Here is a 21,997-nt window from a genome sequence, read left to right as displayed (position 1 = left end):
TTTTACATTCATCAATTTCTAAAATCAAGAAAAAGTTTGTTATCAAGAAAACTATATAATCAATAAACTTGATTAAATATGAAGCATAATTTTTTTTCATGGAATGAATATTGAATGAGTTGAAAAATAATCATAGCAATTACCTTCACAAAGCAGCAGATGATTCATGATGTAACCTTCTTTACACAAGCAATCAAACTGACCAGGGCTTATCATTGAGCAGTTAGAATTAATTGGACAAACAGACTCCAAAGAACACAGGTTAATCTCTGTAAAGCAAACAATAGCAATAATACAAACAGTAGCCAATATCAATTATATCAATATTTGTAAATTTAAAAAATTGTATATAAATTGTTGTAATATCCAAAAATTGAATTAAAAGTAATGTATAAAAAAAACTTGCAGGTAGAAAGAGTGAACCTCACCTTCACAACTATGTGTATTTGTATTGAATTCAAAGCCAGCCATACAAATACAGTCATATGAGCCTTCAGTATTTTTGCAGTGCGCATTCTCTCCTTTGCACCATTTAAGGCACTCATTAATATCTGAATATATGAACTTTTTTTAGAAAAGGTTTAAAAACAAAAATATGGAAATTTTTTTTTTTTTTTTTTTTTTTTTGCAATCAAACAATCTCTTTGAATTAAGATAAAAAGAAAATCCACTAACCTATGCAGATGTTGTCTGCAGATAAGTCCCAGCCAGAAGGACAAGAGCAGTTGTATGTTCGATTACTTTGAAGGACATTCTCATTTTGACAAATTCCTCTCACAGGATCACACTTGTGCAGATTGGCCTCACATTCATCATAATCTTGACATAAATCAGCAACTGCATTGTAAAAAGAGCCTGCTGGACACTGACACTGAAATGTTCCATACCCATTGATGCAGGTGGCATTTTTACAATAGTTCTCACATTCATTTACATCTAAGCAATTACAAAAAAAGCAATATAAAAAACAACCTTTTTTTAAATTTAGAAAAAATGAATTACCAATAGAGATAACAACCTACCCACACAACTCTTCTGATCCTCGTCTATTTTCCATCCATCATTGCAGGAGCATTTATAACCACCTTCTGTGTTAATGCATTTGCTGTTCAACCAATTGCAGTTGTGATTTCCTGATGCACAGTCATCAATATCTTAAGAAAAATAAAAAAGACTTTAGAATAACAATTTCAATAATTAGAAAAATTGGAGGTTGAGGTTGATGATTGAAAGACTGATAAGAAACAAAAGTAAACTTCTTACCTTCACAAGTTAACAAGTTATCAAAAGAAATGTAACCATTTTTACAAAAGCATTTTGCATTGGTGGAGTTGACCACTTGACACTTTTGGTTTTTGTATGAAAAACATGAGAGAGAACCACATAGGGCTGACAAAAGTAAAAATAATATTTCTATTAATAACTTTAAAAAAAGATAAATGCAAAGACAGCAATATAACAAACAGTGTTGATATACACAAATAATGCTTCATATATTTACATTTTTAGCAAACACTCCATTCTTTTTAGACAATTAAAATAAACATTTTCTTTCAAAATATATATATAAATATAGAGCCTAAACTGCAGAACTTTGCTTTTAATTAAATTTGTAAAAATTTCATTTACTTAATTAATTTAAACAACAAACCATGTTAACAAGTACACCTGGAAAAATGTTTAAAAAAAAATATTAAAATTAAAATTAAAGCAATCAGAGCAATTTAATTAGGGAAAACATCCAAATGAAGTATATAAACAAGTCAACAGTTTTAGAGAAAGCATACCATAAGATTTGTCTAACAGATAAATATTTTGTATAAAATGAAGCAAGAAAGTGTTTTGCTGACATAAAAGTTCAACATTTTCAATGCTGTAAAAACTGTTATTGGAAAATCAAACCAGTGAATATTGAATATTAATGAGATTTTCACTGATCTCACTAGTCATGAAATATCTTGAAAATATCTTATTTACATTTATCTGATTTAAATAAATGCTACAGTGAATGATTACTGTGACACATTGCTCAAACAGATTTTTTTGTATCAAAATCCTGAAAATCAAAATTTAATCAACATAAAACTTACAATCAGAATCAACTGCAACTATAGGTGGATAGTATGGTGAGCTCAAGACGCTATCATTATATGTTATAGCTTGAAGATATGAGGTATATGGCTCTCCTTCATCCAGAGCAAAGTTCTCATCTTAAAATAACAAATGTAAATAAATATCAGAGTAGCTTGTGACACACTAAAACTAAATCTGCTGCTAAAAACAGAAAAACAAAACTGCAAATTATAGTTACAGATTTCAGAATCCCTTCGGTATCGATTGGATTTTGAAATTGATCCACCAACTTTGAATTTCTTATCTTTTGTAGTAACTCGACCAACTCGATAACAACCACCAACATGATTATCAATATCTTCCATTGTATATTCATATGTTGCTTTTTTAGGGCTCAGTAAGTTGAGTAGTTTTTGAACAATTACATAAATAAATCTAAAAAAAAATTTTAAGTTCGGAAAAAATACTTTTTTTAGCTTTTAGATCTTTTTAAATTTTTTTTCATCCTTAACTTTATTCATTTATTTTTATAGATTGCTTTATCATCAGATATATTTTTTCTACCAATAAGATGAAAAAATGTGTCTGATAATAAAACAATTTATTTATTAATTTCACTCAGGCAGATTCAGATTTTGTTTCTCTTTTCTAAACTTCTATCAAATTTGACTCCACAAGACATGACAAGAATCATTCAATTTCTTTACAAGTAAGAATTCTTACTAGAAGAGTCATAAACAGAAAAATTCAATGGCCTCTCCAACTTATTCAAACAAAGCTTTTTTATTATGCTTGACTGAAAAACTGATTTATAGTATATAAAATAACTTAGTTTGTAGTTATAGTGTATATTCTAGTAAAGTTTTATTTTGTTTTTTAGCAAGCAATAATAAAAGGATGTATAAGTTACTATAAAAAGTGAATCAATAAATAAACAAATACTGTATTTCATCTTCATCTACATCTTTAAGTGGCAGTATAGTAATTTCAAAAGATGTTGAAGTTACACCCAAAGGAGGAGGGCCTACAAAACAAATTTAACTTTAAAAAATATTCCTCAAAGATATAAATATCAAAAAAATACATTTTAAACACTGGACACTTAAATTCACAAGTAATAAACACTAAGAAAAAATACCAGCACAGCTGTCATTAGTTGCACTTAAAACCCAATCTCCACTGCAAGAGCAATTAAAACTGCGGAAGGTATTTTTGCAAACACCATAAAACCAGTTGCAAGCTTTGTTTACAACACACTCATCAATATCTAAATGCAACAAACTGATTTTCAAATCTAAAATTTACATAATAAATGTCACTGAAGTTCTACATTTTTCAAAGTAAAAATTAAACTTTATTAGGGGTTTTTGGGTAGAGGGGACATAAGGATTGATCAATAGAGTCTAGCAATAATATTGCTGAAAAACAATATTACTGCAAGACTTTTGATTGATTGACCAATCCTTATGTCTGCATGTAGAATTTAACACCGTTTAAAGAAACTGCTAAATCACCATAGGTTGTACTCTGACAGTATAGGCTTCAACTTTTTAAGCAAAATAATTTTATTTCATAATAAAAAAATAACAATTTTTGAAATGAAAAAAAATCTTTTTTAAGGCTGCAGCTAAAGAATTTTAACAAATAATAAAACAAAGCCAATATCTTTAAAACTAAAAACAAGAAAACAGAAAACAAATTGCTTACTTTTTTATAGGCTAATCGCATACAGATCTAATTTTAGAAGATACAATAGAAACAAAATTGTTTGCTGTAAACCTTAATTTTTTAATGTATAAAACGTGTTGTTTTACTTGTGTCACTGTTGAAGTTAGCTGCATATAAGCTAAGTTTATACATGCAAACCTGTCTTAATAACATAAGAGTAACACGCAGAAGTTGTAAGTTGTCTTAATAATGTAAAAATAATGTAGTTCTCTCACAAAAGTTTGCAAGAATAGGTTAATGTTTTGGGAATATCAGCCTTAATGAATTTAAAGAATTACCTATTAGAATAAATCTAAAAAAAAAAGGTCCTCAAGAGTCTTAGAGAAACATATTTTAAAAGATTTTAAAGATATTTATTCTTCTGGACTGAGCTCTTGCCATTTGCTGTTGTGTGTGAAGTTCAATCTTTGCTGGATTAGGAACCATTTGCTCCTGAAGTTTCAGCTTTATGTATAAGATGAGACACAGCTAAACTGGTTGCCTTGAATACATTGGCAATGCATTGGTGTATTAGGTATTTTACTTTTAATTACTTATTTTTGGTTTTACGAGGACAACCCATCTTTAAAATGATTAAAGTTTAGCTGTAAAGTTTAAAGTTATACAAAACTTTTCTAATTCTTCTTCAAATAGCATGCAGGACCAACATATTACCGATTAGGCTTCAAAAACTAGGGCCAGATGAAAGAGCAAACCTCAGATCCATTCAGCCCTTAACAAAGACTTGAATGGATTTTATTCAAACCATCAAATGTCAACAATTTCAATATTTTTTGTAAAAAAACTGACTTTTTCTTCACTTATCAAAACAGCTATAAAATAGGAAAAGAAAATGCCCTTTAATAGATCATTTTCATTTTCACTTGATGATGGATGAAAGGATGTTTGATGGTGTTAATCTAATTTCAATCCTTTAAAACATCACTTTCATAAAAACATTTACTTGTTATTTGCTACAACTTAATAAGAAAATAATTTCATTAAAACAGGAAAAAGAAACTCATCATAAGCTACAAAAACTAAAAACAGAATTAATGCTTTTGTATTTCGATTGTTACAAAACATACCAACACAACTTGTTCCATTTAACTGCAGCCCAACTTCACACGAGCAGCTGTAACTTCCTATTGTATTTTTGCATATACTATATGGCCAGTTGCAAGTAGTAGCACACTCATCAATATCTAAATTGTTCCCAAGTTCATAAAAAAGTCAACATAGAAAACAACTCTAATTAAATGTATAAAAACTTAACAATACTCCTTAAAGTTTGATATCAAATTTTTGTTCATTGCATCATTACTATTTACACACTGCACAGTTTTTTAAAATAAATTTATATGTAGTCTTGACTTTTATAAAAGTCTTTGAAGTCATCTAACTCTTTTCAAATAAAAAAAAAAAAAGAGTAAAAAATTCAATTTTGATTGCAAAATATTATTTTTTAAATGGTCAAATAGTAAAAAAATAATGGGAAAAAAACTAAATGTCTAAAAATGAGTTGACACTTTACCGATGCATTCATTTCCTTTAGCATTTAATTCGAAGCCACTTTCACAAGCACATTCGTAGCTGCCATTAAGATTTTTGCATTTATTATTTGGCCAGTTACAAGTGTACTTACATTCATCAATATCTAAATTTAAAGTGAAATAGAAAAGAATCCAAACAGAGCTTGAAGATGGTAATATTTAAGTTATAAAATGAAGAAAGATTATAAAAATATCATTACTAACAAATTTTAAATGAATGCAAAAAAGAAAAACATTAAAAATGTTTTCTAAAAATATCTTTATAAATGTTTTATAAATAAATGCAAAACATACCGTTGCAGACAGTGTTTTTACTGAGTGAGCTCTTTTGTGTATAACCAGGTAAACAACTGCACACAAAACTACCAATGGTATTAGTGCAGAAAGAAGCATCTGAACAACTTGTGCCAACACTTTTATTGTTACATTCATCAAAGTCTGATTAAAGATGATAAAATTATCTAATTAAAATTATCTTTTCAGTAAAAATAACAAAAAAATTAAATAAACAATAAAATAAAAAAAACTCATATTATAATTTCACTTTTATCAATTTTATACAATCAAAAGGCTCTAATCACATTAAGGTTCAAGTGAGATTTTGTTATTGTTTGAAACCAAAAAATGTTTAATTAAAAACTGCAAAATAAAAAATCCCTACAAACATCTACCTGTGCATAAATGTATTATTAAACGTACATCATGAATAAATAAAAAAACAACTGAAAGTTACCAATGCATTCTGTCTTTTACATTAAAATTAAATATAATATACTTTCAAAAGCTCACATAAATGCATCAATGTCTAAAATGACTTTTTTCATTGATATCAAAATATAAATAAACTTATCTAGCCAGTGAAACTTAAACTTTTCTGCATTCGTTAAAAATTATTATAAATATTAAAAAATATCATGCCCTAATGTATGAAAAACAAAACAACTTAAGTTACCAATACATCCTGTTTTGGTGGCGTTTAACTCAAAGCCATTTGTGCATGAACAAATGTAGCTTCCATTCAGATTTCTACAGTTGCTATTTGGCCAATTGCATGTGTAACTACATTCATCCACATCTAAAGTAGAAACACATCACGTGTAAAATAGAACTTAAACATTAAAAGTCAAAAAAATATAAATTATTAACCCATATGTGGCTAGCGTCAGTTTAAACTGACAGTCACATTATCCGATTTAATTTGCAAAATAACAAACATTCTTTGCATTTTTTGTAATAATTACGTCATGTGTGAATGTATGATGCTGATAATAAAGTAAACTGCATTAACTTATTTTAATTTTTGCTCAGTTGACACACTTTAGTAGCGTTGATTAATATTTTTCGAACATGAGTGTTTCGTCAAGAAAAAGGTATGCATATATGTTTTGTTTTTAGTTGAAATATAGATTAAATATATTGTTAAATATCGTTTTAACATTTAAATATTCGGTATAGTCAACAAAGCTAGTCTTCTTAAATTTTTATGCGATTTCTGTGCGTCAGTTTAAACTGACACTAGCCGCAGGAGGGTACAGGTTTTCAAACAGTTTATTCACCTTGGAATAGAAGGCATTTTCATCAGTTTGTAGACACTGTATGACTCCTTGTAAATATATGAGCCTTATCTAATACAAAATAATTAAACTACAGCAGTCTGGTATTTATGTAAGTTACTGTGACCCACCTTATTTCCCTTCTGAGTTCTTATATTTGAAGGTTGAGAGTTGTTTATTGTTAATTTTTATTATTATTTTACTGCTATTTTATAATGACGTAATTTGTGGGAATGCTTTGACGTCATTTCAACATCAGAGCAAATAAATAAGTAATAACTAATTTCATATATTTTGCAGGTACCGGTTTCATGAGGTGCTACAATTGCTAGAAGATACAGATGATGAATGTCTTCAGAGCGCCGAAATATCAATTGTTCCTCCAATGACCTCTGGTGCAGACACTGACGAAGATTCTGGTGATGAGAATGAGGTGTGTGGAGATCCAAACAGTCTCAATCGTAATCAACTTCTGGCGGATGCGACGATGAAACTACGAAGACCCAATGGAACTGATGTTATTGGAATGGAAGAGTCGGACGGTGCAGAAGACACTGCAGAGGAGGACAATGCAGAAAATAATATACAGGACACTGCAGATGATATAGTGGAACAGGGTCCGCAGCACAAGAGAACAAAGAAACAAGTTCCGTATAAACCGTCATGGGTCAAAAGCGACTTCAAGGATGCCGTCAGAAAGGAAAAGTTTCCATGGACCATACCCCCACCTAAAGTAGAAAACCATCTGTCACCAGTGTCATTATTTAAGTTGTTCATGACACCAGAATTAATGCATAGAATATGCAACGAAAGCAAAGAATACGCTGCTCAAAAAGGCCATGACAATTTTGATCTGGACATTACATCACTCAAGCTTTTCCTATCGATTCTTCTAATAAGCGGCTATGCTCCTCTGCCTCGTCGCCCTTTGTATTGGGAAACTGCGGGGGATGTACACAATTCCATGGTGTCGGCTGCTATGTCACGCAAAAAATTCAGTTCCATAATGAGTAATATACATTTTGCCAATAACAACGAACTTGATATGACTGACAGGTTTGCCAAAGTCCGCCCTCTTATCCAGTCCATCAATTCTGCTTGCCTGGCAAACTTTCAGCCTGAACAAATCATCAGCATCAACGAAAGTATGATCCCTTATTACGGAAAACACGGTGCAAAGCAATACATCCATGACAAACCCATCAAGTTCGGGTATAAGATGTGGGTGGCAGCAACTCGTTTGGGATATGTAATCAATTTCTACCCATATCAAGGTTGCGGCACGACAGATAAAGATCTGGGCCTCGGTGGATCGGTGGTGGTCAATCTCACAAAAGATTTACCAAAACGTGACGGTAATTTCTTTCACATGTTGAAAGAAATTACCGTCTTACCAGCCCACGACTGTTGCGCTTACTAGCGCAACAGTCGAAATTACTCTTTACCAGCCCACGACTGTTGCGCTTACTAGCGGATAGAGGAATGGCCACCACGGGCACTCTCCGTTCTAACCGAACTGAAGGTGCGCCATTGAAAAACATCAAAGCAATGGACAAGCTGCCTCGTGGCTCGCATGACGTTGCCCTGGATCAAAAGGCTAATGTATGCTTGGTACGCTGGCATGACAGTAAGATTGTGACAGTCGCATCAACTTACGCTGGTGTCGCACCACTTCGCAAAGCTAAGAGATATTCATCAGCACAGAAGAAGCGCATAGACGTTGATCAGCCTTCAGTAATACAACTGTACAATTATGGTATGGGCGGTGTGGACCGCCTAGACCAAAATCTAGCTTGCTATATATTTCAGCACCGACCAAAGAAATGGTAATGGCCAATATTTAGATTTTGTGTTGATTTGGCCGTTCAGAACGCCTTCTAGCTGTACCGTATGCAGGAGAAAATACCTGACGCCCCGGAGCATGATCTGCTGTCATTTCGACGTCAGATTGCACAAACCTATGTGCAGACACTATCAATGAAGAAGAATTTAGTGCCGTATCCGCCACCTCGTGTAGCAGTCGATCGACGAGTACTTACTGAAGTACGCACAGATGCTACAAATCACTGGATTGCTCAGGGTACACAGCGTCGATGTGTGGCACTCGGCTGCAAAGGCACATCAGTCTTCTACTGTGAGAAGTGCAATGTGGGACTGCATCCTGGTTGCTTTAAGGCATTCCACTGCAAATAAGTGATGCCTGTTTTTGTCAATGAAATATAGTCTTTGCAACTTAACATTAATGTGACATTACAGTTATTATGTGCTATTTAAAAGTTCATGATATTTTTTGGATCCATTTCGTTGTTTCTGAACACTTTTGCGTCAAATGGGCAGTTTTCACTCGCTAGGTGGGCCTGTGAAATAATTAATAACAGTTATAAAACGTCACTGTGAGTTATGCTGCATCAGTTAACATTGCCATGTGATTCCTGGTTTCAGAGTTTGACTATTCTTCTTGTCATAGCCAAATATGACACGTGAGAAAACCTGTACCCTCCTGCAGCTAGCGTCAGTTTAAACTGACACCTATATTTTCACCTATATTCACTTAAGTATATAAAAAATTATGAAACAGTTGATGAATATTGTTCATTTGGACCTAAATCACACCAAATAAAGACAAGAAACACATTTTAAAAATCATGGGTTTATATGGGTTAAACAACTACTTACCGACACATTTCGTAGAACCAATTCCAGCAAGTTGAAAACCATTTGGACACAGACATGAGTAGCTACCAACTGTGTTTATGCATTGATTGTTTCCATATTTACATTCAGTTTTACACTCATCAACATCTTAAAAGTGTTTGATGTAATTAAATTCATGCAATTAATCAAGTTTATTCATTACTTTAAACATTGAAAGTACTAAGCAAGATCATGCTCTGTGAAGAAAAAATCACATACCCTCACAGCTGGTTTTATTTTCATTTAACTGAAATCCAGCCTCACAGGAACACAAGTAACTACCATCAGTATTGAGACATTTGCTACGACTCCAATAGCATGTGGATAGACATTCATTAACATCTAAAATGTAAAAAAATTCTGATTCATTATCATTATGAGATCATGACCATGCCTTCAAGCAGTTTTGGGTGCAGATAGAAAGACATAAATATATAAAAGATCAAAACACCATTACTAGCAAAGTAGACACATACCGAGGCAAACTGTTTTACTGCTAAGTAAGCCAGATTGAGAATAACCAGGTAAGCATTCACAAACAAAACTTCCATTTGTGTTTTTACAAGTAGAGGAACTTGTGCAGTTTGTACCCTCACTTTTCATTTGGCATTCATCAATATCTAAATGCAATTTTATAACCCATGCCTTATTTTTAATAATGTCCACTAAATCATTTTCCATAAAGTGTTAAGTGAATATCATTTAAATATTTATAAGTGACTTTTTTTATTGAAAACTAACTCTTAAGAAATAAATATACTCTTGTAAACAGCGATTTAAAATAATGATAAGTAATATTTACCAGCACAAATAGTTCTGTTGCTTAATGCACCGACTTGAGAATAACCAGGTAAGCATTCGCAAACACAACCTCCATTAGTATTTTTACAAGCGGAGAAACTTGTGCAGTTTGTACCCTCACTTTTCATTTGGCATTCATCAATATCTAAATGCAATTTTATGACTCCTAGTAAAGCTAGATTTGTAAAAGAAACTGATATAAAAAGCACAATAGCAGTTGAACTTAATTTCCTTCAACTATGCTGAATCAAAGTTACTAAGAATATAGATGCTAAATAAATAAACACATAACATAAATATATAAATACTAAATGCTAAACATATAAATACTACATGAAATGTCATAAAATGAGAGGACAAGAATAAGAAAACATTGTTATATAGGCCATTTGTTATTACATGTTAAATTAATATTTAATACATATATATTTAATAATAATATATTACATATTAGCATCATTGCAATTATTTTATTGAAATTTATTACACACAATGCTAGAGGCAGAGTATTAAAAAAACATCTACTGCTGTTTTTAGAAACTTCAAAAAAAACCTTAAGCATTTGGAAATAAACAAAAGTTTACATGCAGTAATGTTGAATTTTTTTATGTTGCTAATGAAATCAAGACTTGGATTACTAACAACTGATAAAAATGATGACATATTAATAATATCTTTAACAAGAGCAATATTTTATACATAAGTGAAAGCTTCTTGCTCATTTCTAAAGCATATGGCATCTGTGGCAAGTAAAGATGTTATAATACGGACAATGCCAAACAGATTTAAGAATTAAAATTATTTAGACTTGCACTCAATTTTAGATGGAACAGAGTTTTTTTATTGAAACACCAAAAAATTTAGACTTACAGAAACTCACATAGGAGTGAATATAAACATCACAATTTAATAAAAACATCACTAGATGCAGCTCCAAAGTCATCAATAGATTTTGCTTCTAAAGCTTATAGGGGTTCAATTTCAGATAATGAAATAACAAATTACGGCAACAATTTAGATTACATTCCAAAATAATCTCGCATCATGTATGATAATGGCTTCAATATTAACACTGAATGCTCTGAACATTTGATTTACCACACTGTTTTGTCTGGTTTGAAAGGTGCAGCTCAAATGACCCCTAATGAAGTAAAGAAAACAAAGGAAATCGCTAACTTAAAGATCTTGGTTGAACAAGCTATTAGTAGACTGAAGACATTTAGAATTTTGGCAACAGAGTGCCAAATTACATTGTTGAAACTATTTGAAAATGTTATTGTTGTTTCCTTAGCTTTGAGTAACTTAAGAAAACAAATATGTTTGACTTTATGGCATCATAACAAAACTATTTTTGTTTATTATGTATACATACATACATACATACATACATACATACATACATACATACATACATACATACATACATACATACATACATACATACATACATACATAAATATATATATATATATATATATATATATATATATATATATATATATATATATATATATATATATATATATATATATATATATATATGTATATATATATGTATATATATATATATGTATATATATATATATATATATATATATATATATATATATATATATATATATATATATATATATAGCACTATCAAACCATTTTTTGTGCTGTAAAATCGTTTTGAACTGTTTATTCGAATATATGAATATGAATACTCATTTTTGCAATGTTTTCTTTATGTACAGTATATATATATATATATGATATATATATATATATATATATATATATATATATATATATGATATATATATATATATATATATATATATATATATATATATATATATATATATATATATATATATATATATATATATATATATATATATATATATATATATATATGAGAATTGTTTTTAAAGTTTATATTTGCAAGATAATTAAATCTGTTGGTTGATTAAATTACCAATATCAAAAGTAAATAAGTTAAAAAATAGTTACACAAGTTTCATCAAAACAACTCTCATGAAGAGTGCTTCAAATAAAATAACCCATTTTGGCTGAAATGCAGTAAAAACAGACCAATAACTTTTGTATTGTATTTAGATTAGTAATATGTAAGTAATATATCCATATAGAAACACCATATTAGATATTTTGATAAGTAAAAAATTTTTAAATGTAAACAATCAAATAAATAATAAAATCATTTAGTAAAAAAATTAAGAAAACATCATAAATACTATATTGATAAAAAAAAACAACACTATATACATCAATAAAGAATACAAAACAAATGAGTTATATAAAGTAAAAAGTGGGCGTGTAACATTTTATAATCCAATTAGTAAGAAACTCACCAGTGCAGTTCGTGTTCTTAGTAGGGTTACCAATAGGAGAAAACCCAGTTAAACATTCACAAACAAATGAACCAAAAGTATTCAAGCAAGTTGAAGAGTTGGAGCATTCAGTGCCAGAAATGTTTAAATAGCACTCATCGACATCTACTAAAGCTGTAACAAATAATAATAATCAGTACAAAAAGATATGTAAAAAAAATAAAACACGCAAAAAAAAAAAAAAGAATCCAATAAAATCAGTAACAAATACTGTTACAGAAAAGAAAAAGTACAAAATTTAAAAAAGCTATAGAAAAATTTTAAAAAACTGTTAGCAACTAAAAAGGAAAAGAGTTTGGAACTCACTTGTGGTAGATGAAGGTTGAGTTAAGGTAGATGCTAATGCAGTGGTTGTAACTTGATTTGTAGAGTTTTTAATTTGATTTGTAGAGGTTGAAGCTTGAGTTGTGGTGGTTGAAGCTTGAGTTGTAGTAGTTACAGCTTGAGTTGTGGTAGTTGGAGCTACAGTTGTGGTGGTTGTTGATTCAGATAAAGTAGTCACAGCTTGAGATGTGGTATTTGGGTCTCTAGTTGTGGTAATTTGAGCAAAAGTTGTGGTAGTTGGAGCTACAGTTGTGGTGGTTGTTGATTCAGATAAAGTAGTCACAGCTTGAGATGTGGTATTTGGGTCTCTAGTTGTGGTAATTTGAGCAAAAGTTGTGGTAGTTGAAGCTGGAGTTGTGGTAGTTGTTGACTCAGTTGTAATAATTGGAGCTATAGTTGTGGCAGTTGAGACCACATTTGTGATAGTAGGAGCTACAGTAATGGTGCTTGGTACATCAGTTGTAGTAGTTGAAATTACAGTTGTGGTAGTTTGGGCTACAGTTGTGGTAGTTGGAGCTACAGTAATAGTGATTGGCGCATCAGTTGTAGTACTTGAAAATAAAGTTGTGGTAGTTTGGGCTACAGTTGAAGGGATTGAAGATACAGTTGAATTGGATGGTGAATCAGTTATAGTAACTGGAGCTACAGTAGTGGAAATTGGGGCAACAGTTATGGTAGTTGGAACAACAGATATGGTGGTTGGTGACTCACTTACAGCAGTTGAAGATACAGTTGAAGTGGTTGGTAAATCAGTTGTAGTAACTGCAGCTTTAGTAGTAACAAATAAAGTTGAAGTACTTGAAGCTTCAGTTGTCGAAATTAAAGCTTCTGTAGTAGTAATTGCAGGTTCTGTTGTAGAAGTTGCAGCTTCAGTAGTAGTAGTAGCAGGAACAGTTGCGGTAGTTGGAAATTCAGTTGCAGTTGTAGCAGATTCTGTGGTAGAAGTTAGATAATCAGTTGTAGTAATTGCAGCTTCAGTAGTAGAAGTAGCAGGATCAGTTGCAGTAGTTGGAACTTCAGTTGTAGAAGTAGCAGATATTACCGTATTAGTTAGATAACCAGTTGAAGTAATTGCAGCCTCAGTTGTAGAACTAGCAGCTAAATTTTTGGTAGTAGGAACTTGAGTTGAAAAAAAAGAAGCTTGAGTTGTAGTAGTTGCAGCTTCAGTTATAGTAGTACCAGATTCTGTTGTAGTAATAAAAACATCAGATATAGTAGTTGCAGCTTCAGGTGTCGTAGTTGAAGATTCGGATGTAGTAGTAGCAGCATCATATGTAGAAGTAGCAGCATCATGTAAAGTACTTAAAACTTCAGTTGTAGTAGTTGCAGCTTCAGTTGCAGTATTAGGAGCTTCAGTTGTAGTAGTATCAGATTCTAGTGTATTTGATAGAACTTCAGTTGTAGTGGTTGCAGCTTCAGTTGTTGCAGTAGCAGATTCTGTTGTAAAAGTCAGACCTACAGATGTAGTACTTGCAGCATCAGGTGTATTAGTGGTAAACTCTGTTGTAGTAGTAGCAGTTTCAGAAGTAGTGATAGCAGCTTCAAATGATGTACTTAAACCTTCAGTTGTGGTAGTAGCAGATTCTATTTTAGTTGTAAGAGCTTCTGTTGTAGTAGTAGCAGATTCAGTTGTAATAGTTAAAACTTCAGTTGTAGCAGTTGCAGCGTAAGGTGCAGTAGTTGTAACTTCGGATGTAATAGTTGCAGCTTCAGTTGTAGTAGTTGCAGCTTCAGTTGTAGTAGTTGAAGCTTCAGTAGTAGAAGAAGCAGATTCTGTTGTAGTAGTAACAACTTCAGATGAAGTAGTTGCAGCTACAGGTGTATTAGTTGAAAAATCAGTGGTGGTAGTAGCAGCTTCAGTAATAGTTGTAGAAGCTTCAGTTGTAGTTGTTAAAGCCTCAGTTGTAATAGTGGCAGTTTCAGTTACAGCAGTTGCAGCATCAGTTGTAGTAGTTGCACCTTCAGTTGTAGTAGAAGCAGATTCTAATGTAGTAGTTGCAGCTTCAGTTGTAGTAGTTGCAGCTTCAGTTGTTGTAGTAGCAGATTCTGTTGTAGTAGTAACAACTACAGATGTAGTAGTTGCAGCTACAGGTGTATTAGTTGAAAAATCAGTAGTAGTAGTAGCAGCTTCAGTAATAGTTGTATAAGCTTCAGTTGTAGTAGTTAGAGCTTCAGTTGTGGTAGTTTCAGCAACAGTTGTCGTAGTTGCACCTTCAGTTGTAAAGGTAGCAGCTTCAAATGAAGTAGTTAAACTATCAGCTGTGGTAGTAGCAGATTCTTTTGTAATTGTAAGAGCTTCAGTTGTAGCAGTAGCAAACTCAGTCGCAGTAGTTAGAACTTTATTTGTAATAGTTGCAGCTTCACTTGCAGTAGTTGCAGCTTCAGTTGGAGTAGTAGAAGATTCTATGGTAGTAGTGAGAAATTCAGATGTAGTAGTTGCAGCTTCAAGTGTAGTATTTGGAATTTCAGTTGAAGTAGTAATAGCTTCAGTTGCAGTAACAGCAGATTCTGTTGTAGTAGTTGCAGCTTCAGGTGTAGTAGTTGCAGCATCAGTTACAGCAGTTGCAGCTTCATTTGTTGTGGAAGCAGATTCTGCTGTAGTAGTTAAAACTTCATATGTAGTAGTAGCAGCTTCAGTTGTAGCAATTGCAGCTTCAGATGTAGTATTTGGAACTTCAATTGTAGTTGTAATGGCTTCAGTTGTGGTAGTAACAGATTCTGTTATAATAGTAGGAGATTCTGTTGTAGTAGATAGAACTTCAGTAGCAGTAGTTGTAGCTTCCATTGATGTCAAAGGAGATTCTGTTGTAGTAGTTAGAACATCAGATATAGCAGTTGCATCTTCATGTGTAGTATTTGGACTATCAATTGTAGTTGTAGTGGCTTCAGTTGTAGTAACAGCAGCTTCAGTTGTAGTAGTTAAAGTTTCTGTTGTAGTCGTAGCAGCTTCAGTTGTAGTAACTGCAGCTTCAGTTGCATTATTTGGAATTTCGATTGTAGTTATAGAGGCTTCAGTTGCAGTAGTAGCAGCTTCAGTGGTAGTAGTTAAAACTTCAGTTGTAGTAGTTGCAGCATTAGTTGTAGCAGTTGCAGCTTCATTTGTTGTGGAAGCAGATTCTGATGTAGTAGTTAGAACTTCAGATATAGTAGTTGCAGCTTCAGGTGTAGTATTTGGATTTTCAGTTGAAGTAGTAATAGCTTCAGCTGTAGTAATAGCAGATTCTGTTGTAGCAGTGAAATCTTCAGATGTAGTAGTTGCAGCATCAGTTGTAGCAGTTGCAGCTTCATTTGTTGTGGAAGCAGATACTGATGTAATAGTTAGAACTTCAGATGTAGTAGTTGCAGCTTTAGGTGTAGTATTTGGATTTTCAGTTAAATTATTAATAGCTTCAGTTGTAGTAGTAGCAGATTCTGTTGTAGTAGTAGCAGCTTCAGTTGTAGCAGTTGCAGCTTCATTTGTTGTGGAAGCAGATTCTGCTGTAGTAGTTAGAACTTCAGTAGTATTAGTTGTAGCTTCCATTGTTGTTAAAGGAGATTCTGTTGTAGTAGTTAGAACTTCAGATAAAGTTGTAGTATCTTCATGAGTAGTATTTGGACTTTCAATTGTACTTGTAGTGGCTTCAGTTGAGGTAGTGGCAGCTTTAGTGGTAGTAATTAAAGTTTCTGCTGTAGTAGTAGTAGCTGCAGTTGTAGTAACTGCAACTTCAGATGTAGTATTTGGAGTTTCGATTGTAGTTGTAGAGACTTCAATTGCAGTAGTAGCAGCTTCAGTGGTAGTAGTTAAAGCTTCAGTTGTAGTATTTGCAGCATTAGTTGTAGCAGTTGCAGCTTCATTTGTTTTGGAAGCAGATTCTGTTGTAGTAGTTAGAACTTCAGTTGTAGTAGTAGAATATTCTGTTGTAGTAGTTAGAACTTCATTTGCAGAAGTTGTAGTTTCGGTTGTTTTTAAAGAAGATTCTGTTGCAGCAGTTAGAATTTCAGATAGAGTAGTTGAAGCTTCAGGTGTAGTATTTGGAACTTCAATTGTAGTTGTAGAGGCTTCAGTTGCAGTAGTAGTAGCTTCAATGGTTGTAGTTAAAGCTTCAGTTGTAGCAGTTGCAGCTTCATTTATTGTTGATGCAGATTCAGTTGTAGTAGTTAGAACTTCATATGTAGTAGTTAAAGCATCAGGTGTAGTATTTGGAAATTCAGTTGAAGTAGTAATAGCTTCAGTTGTAGCAACAGCAGATTCTGTTGTAGTAGTTGCAGCTTCAGGTGTAGTAGTTGCAGCATCAGTTACAGCAGTTGCAGCTTCATTTGTTGTGGAAGCAGAATCTGCTGTAGTAGTTAGAACTTCATATGTAGTAGTAGCAGCTTCAGTTGTAGCAATTGCAGCTTCAGATGTAGTATTTGGAATTTCAATTGTAGTTGTAGAGGCTTCAGTTGTGGTAGTAACAGATTCTGTTATAATAGTAGGAGATTCTGTTGTAGTAGATAGAACTTCAGTAGCAGTAGTTGTAGCTTCCATTGATGTCAAAGGAGATTCTGTTGTAGTAGTTAGAACATCAGATATAGCAGTTGCATCTTCATGTGTAGTATTTGGACTATCAATTGTAGTTGTAGTGGCTTCAGTTGTAGTAACAGCAGCTTCAGTTGTAGTAGTTAAAGTTTCTGTTGTAGTCGTAGCAGCTTCAGTTGTAGTTACTGCAGCTTCAGATGTTGTATTTGGAATTTCAATTTTAGTTGAAGAAGCTTCAGTTGCAGTAGTAGCAGCTGCAGTGGTAGCAATTAATGTTTCAGTTGTAGTAGTTGAAGCATCAGCTGTAGCAGTTGCAGCTTCATTTGTTGTGGAAGCAGATTCTGTGGTAGAAATTAGAACTTCAGGTGAAGTAGTTGCAGCTTCAGGTGTAGTATTTGGAAATTCAATTGTAGTTGCAGAGGCTTCAATTGCAGTAGTAGCAACTTCAGTAGTAGTAGTTAAAATCTCTGTTGTAGTAGTAGCAGCTTCAGTTGTAGTAGTTGCAGCATCAGTTGTAGTAACTGCAGCTTCAGTTGCAGTATTTGGAATTTCGATTGTAGTTATAGAGGCTTCAGTTGCAGTAGTAGCAGCTTCAGTGGTAATAATTAAAACTTCAGTTGTAGTAGTTGCAGCATCAGTTGTAGCAGTTGCAGCTTCATTTGTTGTGGAAGCAGATTCTGATGTAGTAGTTAGAACTTCAGATATACTAGCTGCAGCTTCAGGTGTAGTATTTAGATTTTCAGTTGAAGTAGTAATAGCTTCAGCTGTAGTAATAGCAGATTCTGTTGTAGTAGTGAAAGCTTCAGATGTAGTAGTGAAAGCTTCAGATGTAGTAGTGAAAGCTTCAGATGTAGTAGTAGCAGCTTCAGTTGTAGCAATTGCAGCTTCAGATGTAGTATTTGGAATTTCAATTGTAGTTGTAAAGGCTTCAGTTTTAGTAGTAACAGATTCTGTTATAGTAGTAGCAGTTTCTGTTGTAGTAGTTAGAACTTCAGATAAAGTTGTAGTATCTTCATGAGTAGTATTTGGACTTTCAATTGTACTTGTAGTGGCTTCAGTTGTGGTAGTGGCAGCTTCAGTGGTAGTAGTTAATGTTTCTGCTGTAGTAGTAGTAGCTTCAGTTGTAGTAACTGCAACTTTAGATGTAGTATTTGGAATTTCGATTGTAGTTGTAGAGGCTTCAATTGCAGTAGTAGCAGCTTCAGTGGTAGTAGTTAAAGCTTCAGTTGTAGTATTTACGGCATCAGTTGTAGCAGTTGCAGCTTCATTTGTTGTGGAAGCAGATTCTGTTGTAGTAGTTAGAACTTCATTTGCAGAAGATGTAGTTTCGGTTGTTTTTAAAGGAAATTCTGTTGCAGTGGTTAGAATTTCAGATAGAGTAAATGGAGCTTCAGGTGTAGAATTTGGAATTTCAATTGTAGTTATAGAGGCTTCAGTTGCAGTATTAGCAGCTTTAATGGTAGTAGTTAAAGCTTCAGTTGTATCAGTTGCAGCTTCAGTTGTTGTGGAAGCAGATTCTGTTGTAGTAGTTAGAACTTCATTTGTAGTAGTTGCAGCTTCAGGTGTAGTATTTGGGGTTTCAGTTGAAGTAGTAATAGCCTCAGCTGTAGTAGTAGTTAAAGCTTTCGTTGCAGAAGTAGCAGCATCAGTTATAGTAATTGCAGCATCTGTTGTAGTAATTGCAGCATCAGTTGTAGTAGTTGCATCTTCAGTCATAGTAGTAACAGTTTCTGTTATGGTAGTAGCAGATTCTGTTGTAGTAGTTAGAATTTCAGTAGTATTAGTTGTAGCTTCGGTTGTTGTTATAGGAGATTCTTTTGTAGTAGTTAGAACTTCAGATATAGTAGTTGCATCTTCATGCGTAGTATTTGGACTATCAATTGCAGTTGTAGTGGCTTCTGTTGTAGTAGTAGCAGCTTCAGTGGTAGTAGTTAAAGCTTCAGTTGTAGTAGTTGCAGCATCAGCTGTAGTAGTTGCAGCTTTAGTTGTTGTGGAAGCAGATTCTGTTGTAGTAGTTAGAACTTCAGATGTAGTAGTTGCAGCTTCAGGTGTAGTATTTGGAAATTCAATTGTAGTTGTAGAGGCTTCAATTGCAGTACTAGCAGCTTCAGTGGTAGTAGTTAAAGCTTCAGTTGTAGAAGTTGCAGCATCAGTTGTAGCAGTTGCAGCTTCAGTTGTTGTTGAAGCAGATTCTGTTGTAGTAGTTAGAACTTCATTTGTAGTAGTAGCATATTCTGTTGTAGTAGTTACAACTTCAGTTGTAGAAGTTGTAGTTTCGGTTGTTTTTAAAGGAGATTCTGTTGTAGTTGTTAGAATTTCAGTTAGAGTAGTTTCAGCTTCAGGTGTAGTTTTTGGATATTCAGTTGAAGTAGTAATAGCTTCAGTTGTAGTAGCAGCAGATTCTGTATCAATAGTTAAAGCTTCAGTTGTAGTAGTAGCAGGTTCAGTTGTAGTAGTAGCAGGTTCAGTTTTAGTAGTAGCAGCATCAGTTGTAGTAGTTACAACTTCAGTTTTAGTAGTAACAGATTCTGTTGTAGTAGTAAGAACTTCAGTAGTTAAAGCTGTAGCTTCGATTGTTGTTATAGGAGACTCTGTTGTAGTAGTTAGAACTTCAGATATAGTAGTTGCATCTTTATGTGTAGTATTTGGACTATCAATTGCAGTTGTAGTGGCTTCAGTTGTAGTAACTGCTGCTTCAAATGTTGTATTTGGAATTTCAATTATAGTTTTAGAGGCTTCAGTTGCTGTAGTAGTAGCTTCAGTGGTAGTAGTTAAAGTTTCAGTTGTAGTAGTTGCAGCATCGGTAGTAGCAGTTACAGCTTCAGTTGTTGTGGAAGCAGATTCTGTTGTTGTAGTTAGAGTTTCATATGCAGAGTTGTTATCTGTCCAATATGTCCAAGACAAATTTTCTGCCGACATAAAATATGTCCGAAATATTTTTCTGCCTACCAACTTTGACATAATTTTATGTCTAAAACATTTTCTGCCGACATAAAATATATCCGAAATATTTTTCTGCCTACCAACTTTCACATAATTTTATGTCTAAAACATTTTCTGCCGACATAAAATATATCCGAAATATTTTTCTGCCTACCAACTATGACATAATATTATGTCTAAAACATTTTCTGCCGACATAAAATATGTCCGAAATATTTTTCTGCGAACTTACTTTGACATAATTTTATGTCTGAGACATTTTCTGCCGACATAAAATATGTCAGAGACATTTTTCTGTCCACTTACTTTGACATAATTTTATGTCTGAAACATTTTCTGCCGACATAAAATATGTCCAAAATATTTTTCTGCCTACCAACTATGACATAATTTTATGTCTAAAACATTTTCTACCGACATAAAATATGTCCGAAATATTTTTCTGCGAACTTACTTTGACATAATTTTATGTCTGAGACATTTTCTGTCGACATAAATTATGTCAGAAACATTTTTCTGTCCACATATTTTGACATAACTTTATATCTGAGACATTTTCTGCCGACATAAATTATGTCAGAAATATTTTCTATCCACATATTTTGACATAATTTCATGTCTGAGACATTTGCTGTTTCTTATTTTAGAAGAAAAAATCGTACAACTTTATTGCTCATTTCAGATTAATTTAACGAGTAAAACAAAAGTCTCGATTTCCCCTTATTAGAATGTAAAAACTTAGTCTCAAACTTAGTTTTTATTACTGAATGTGGTTTTTATTATATGGCGTCCTGTGCCACATTAGAAATTATGTTAAGTAGAAAGAAAAGTAGAACTTGTAAAGGATCGAACCATTTACAGCATAAATTCTGGCCAAAATTTATCTTTTAATTTAACCGAACCGTCAGAATCGTTTTTTGAAGAGTAGTGATCTTAACCGAAAATTTATTCCAAATAAAACAAATATCAATGATAATGTTTGGTTGTTAAAATTTTTTTTTCTCTTACACGTTTTTTAAAGAGAAAATATCCCTTTTCAGATTGTAAATGATACAACTCAAACAAATTAAATGGCAATTAAATGCCTTAGAATCAAATATTTGTCTGCTCTCCTCAATCAAACCACATGGCATTATAGGTTGCTAATATTTGGAAAATTGGCATTTTTTTTTTATCCAATGGTACTTTATGGCCATTTACCTTTATTTTGGCATTTTGACACAGAAAAATTTAAGTTCTCGAAAAAGTATTTATTTTGGAAAAAAAGTTGAAATTAATTTTTGCCCCTCAAGAATTTTTAAAGATAATTAAAAACAACTTTTGACTTCCAATCCGAAGATTAACTAGTTGATTTCATTGATGAAATTTGTTCAAAATAAAGTGACGGAATCATTTTGAAACAGCCGCGATATGAAAAAGGGCATTATTATGGCATTTTACATTCACGCTTCTGGCATT

The 21,997-nt window shown here is 32.6% G+C and overlaps 1 protein-coding gene across 1 annotated transcript in view; it reads right to left on the bottom strand.

The window, feature by feature from the left end:
- LOC145186423 (uncharacterized) overlaps positions 1-21,997 on the bottom strand; it is a 260,292-nt gene that overhangs the window by 5,280 nt on the left and 233,015 nt on the right. The window contains 20 exon segments of the mRNA XM_090094650.1: positions 2-18; positions 144-269; positions 429-551; positions 676-936; positions 1,023-1,154; positions 1,264-1,389; positions 2,091-2,210; positions 2,312-2,508; positions 3,016-3,097; positions 3,212-3,340; positions 4,869-4,985; positions 5,315-5,437; positions 5,628-5,771; positions 6,286-6,408; positions 9,563-9,688; positions 9,800-9,922; positions 10,057-10,200; positions 10,383-10,526; positions 12,736-12,888; positions 13,081-20,505. Of these exon segments, the coding sequence (XP_089950776.1) occupies positions 2-18; positions 144-269; positions 429-551; positions 676-936; positions 1,023-1,154; positions 1,264-1,389; positions 2,091-2,210; positions 2,312-2,508; positions 3,016-3,097; positions 3,212-3,340; positions 4,869-4,985; positions 5,315-5,437; positions 5,628-5,771; positions 6,286-6,408; positions 9,563-9,688; positions 9,800-9,922; positions 10,057-10,200; positions 10,383-10,526; positions 12,736-12,888; positions 13,081-20,505 (9,935 nt within the window).

The sequence above is a fragment of the Hydra viridissima genome, unplaced genomic scaffold, assembly GCF_058129835.1.
Source record: "Hydra viridissima isolate aposymbiotic clone 2 unplaced genomic scaffold, HvirCarnegie_v1 scaffold_8, whole genome shotgun sequence".
NCBI classification, from domain to species: Eukaryota; Metazoa; Cnidaria; class Hydrozoa; order Anthoathecata; family Hydridae; genus Hydra; species Hydra viridissima.
This window is presented reverse-complemented; position numbering and strand designations above follow the sequence as displayed.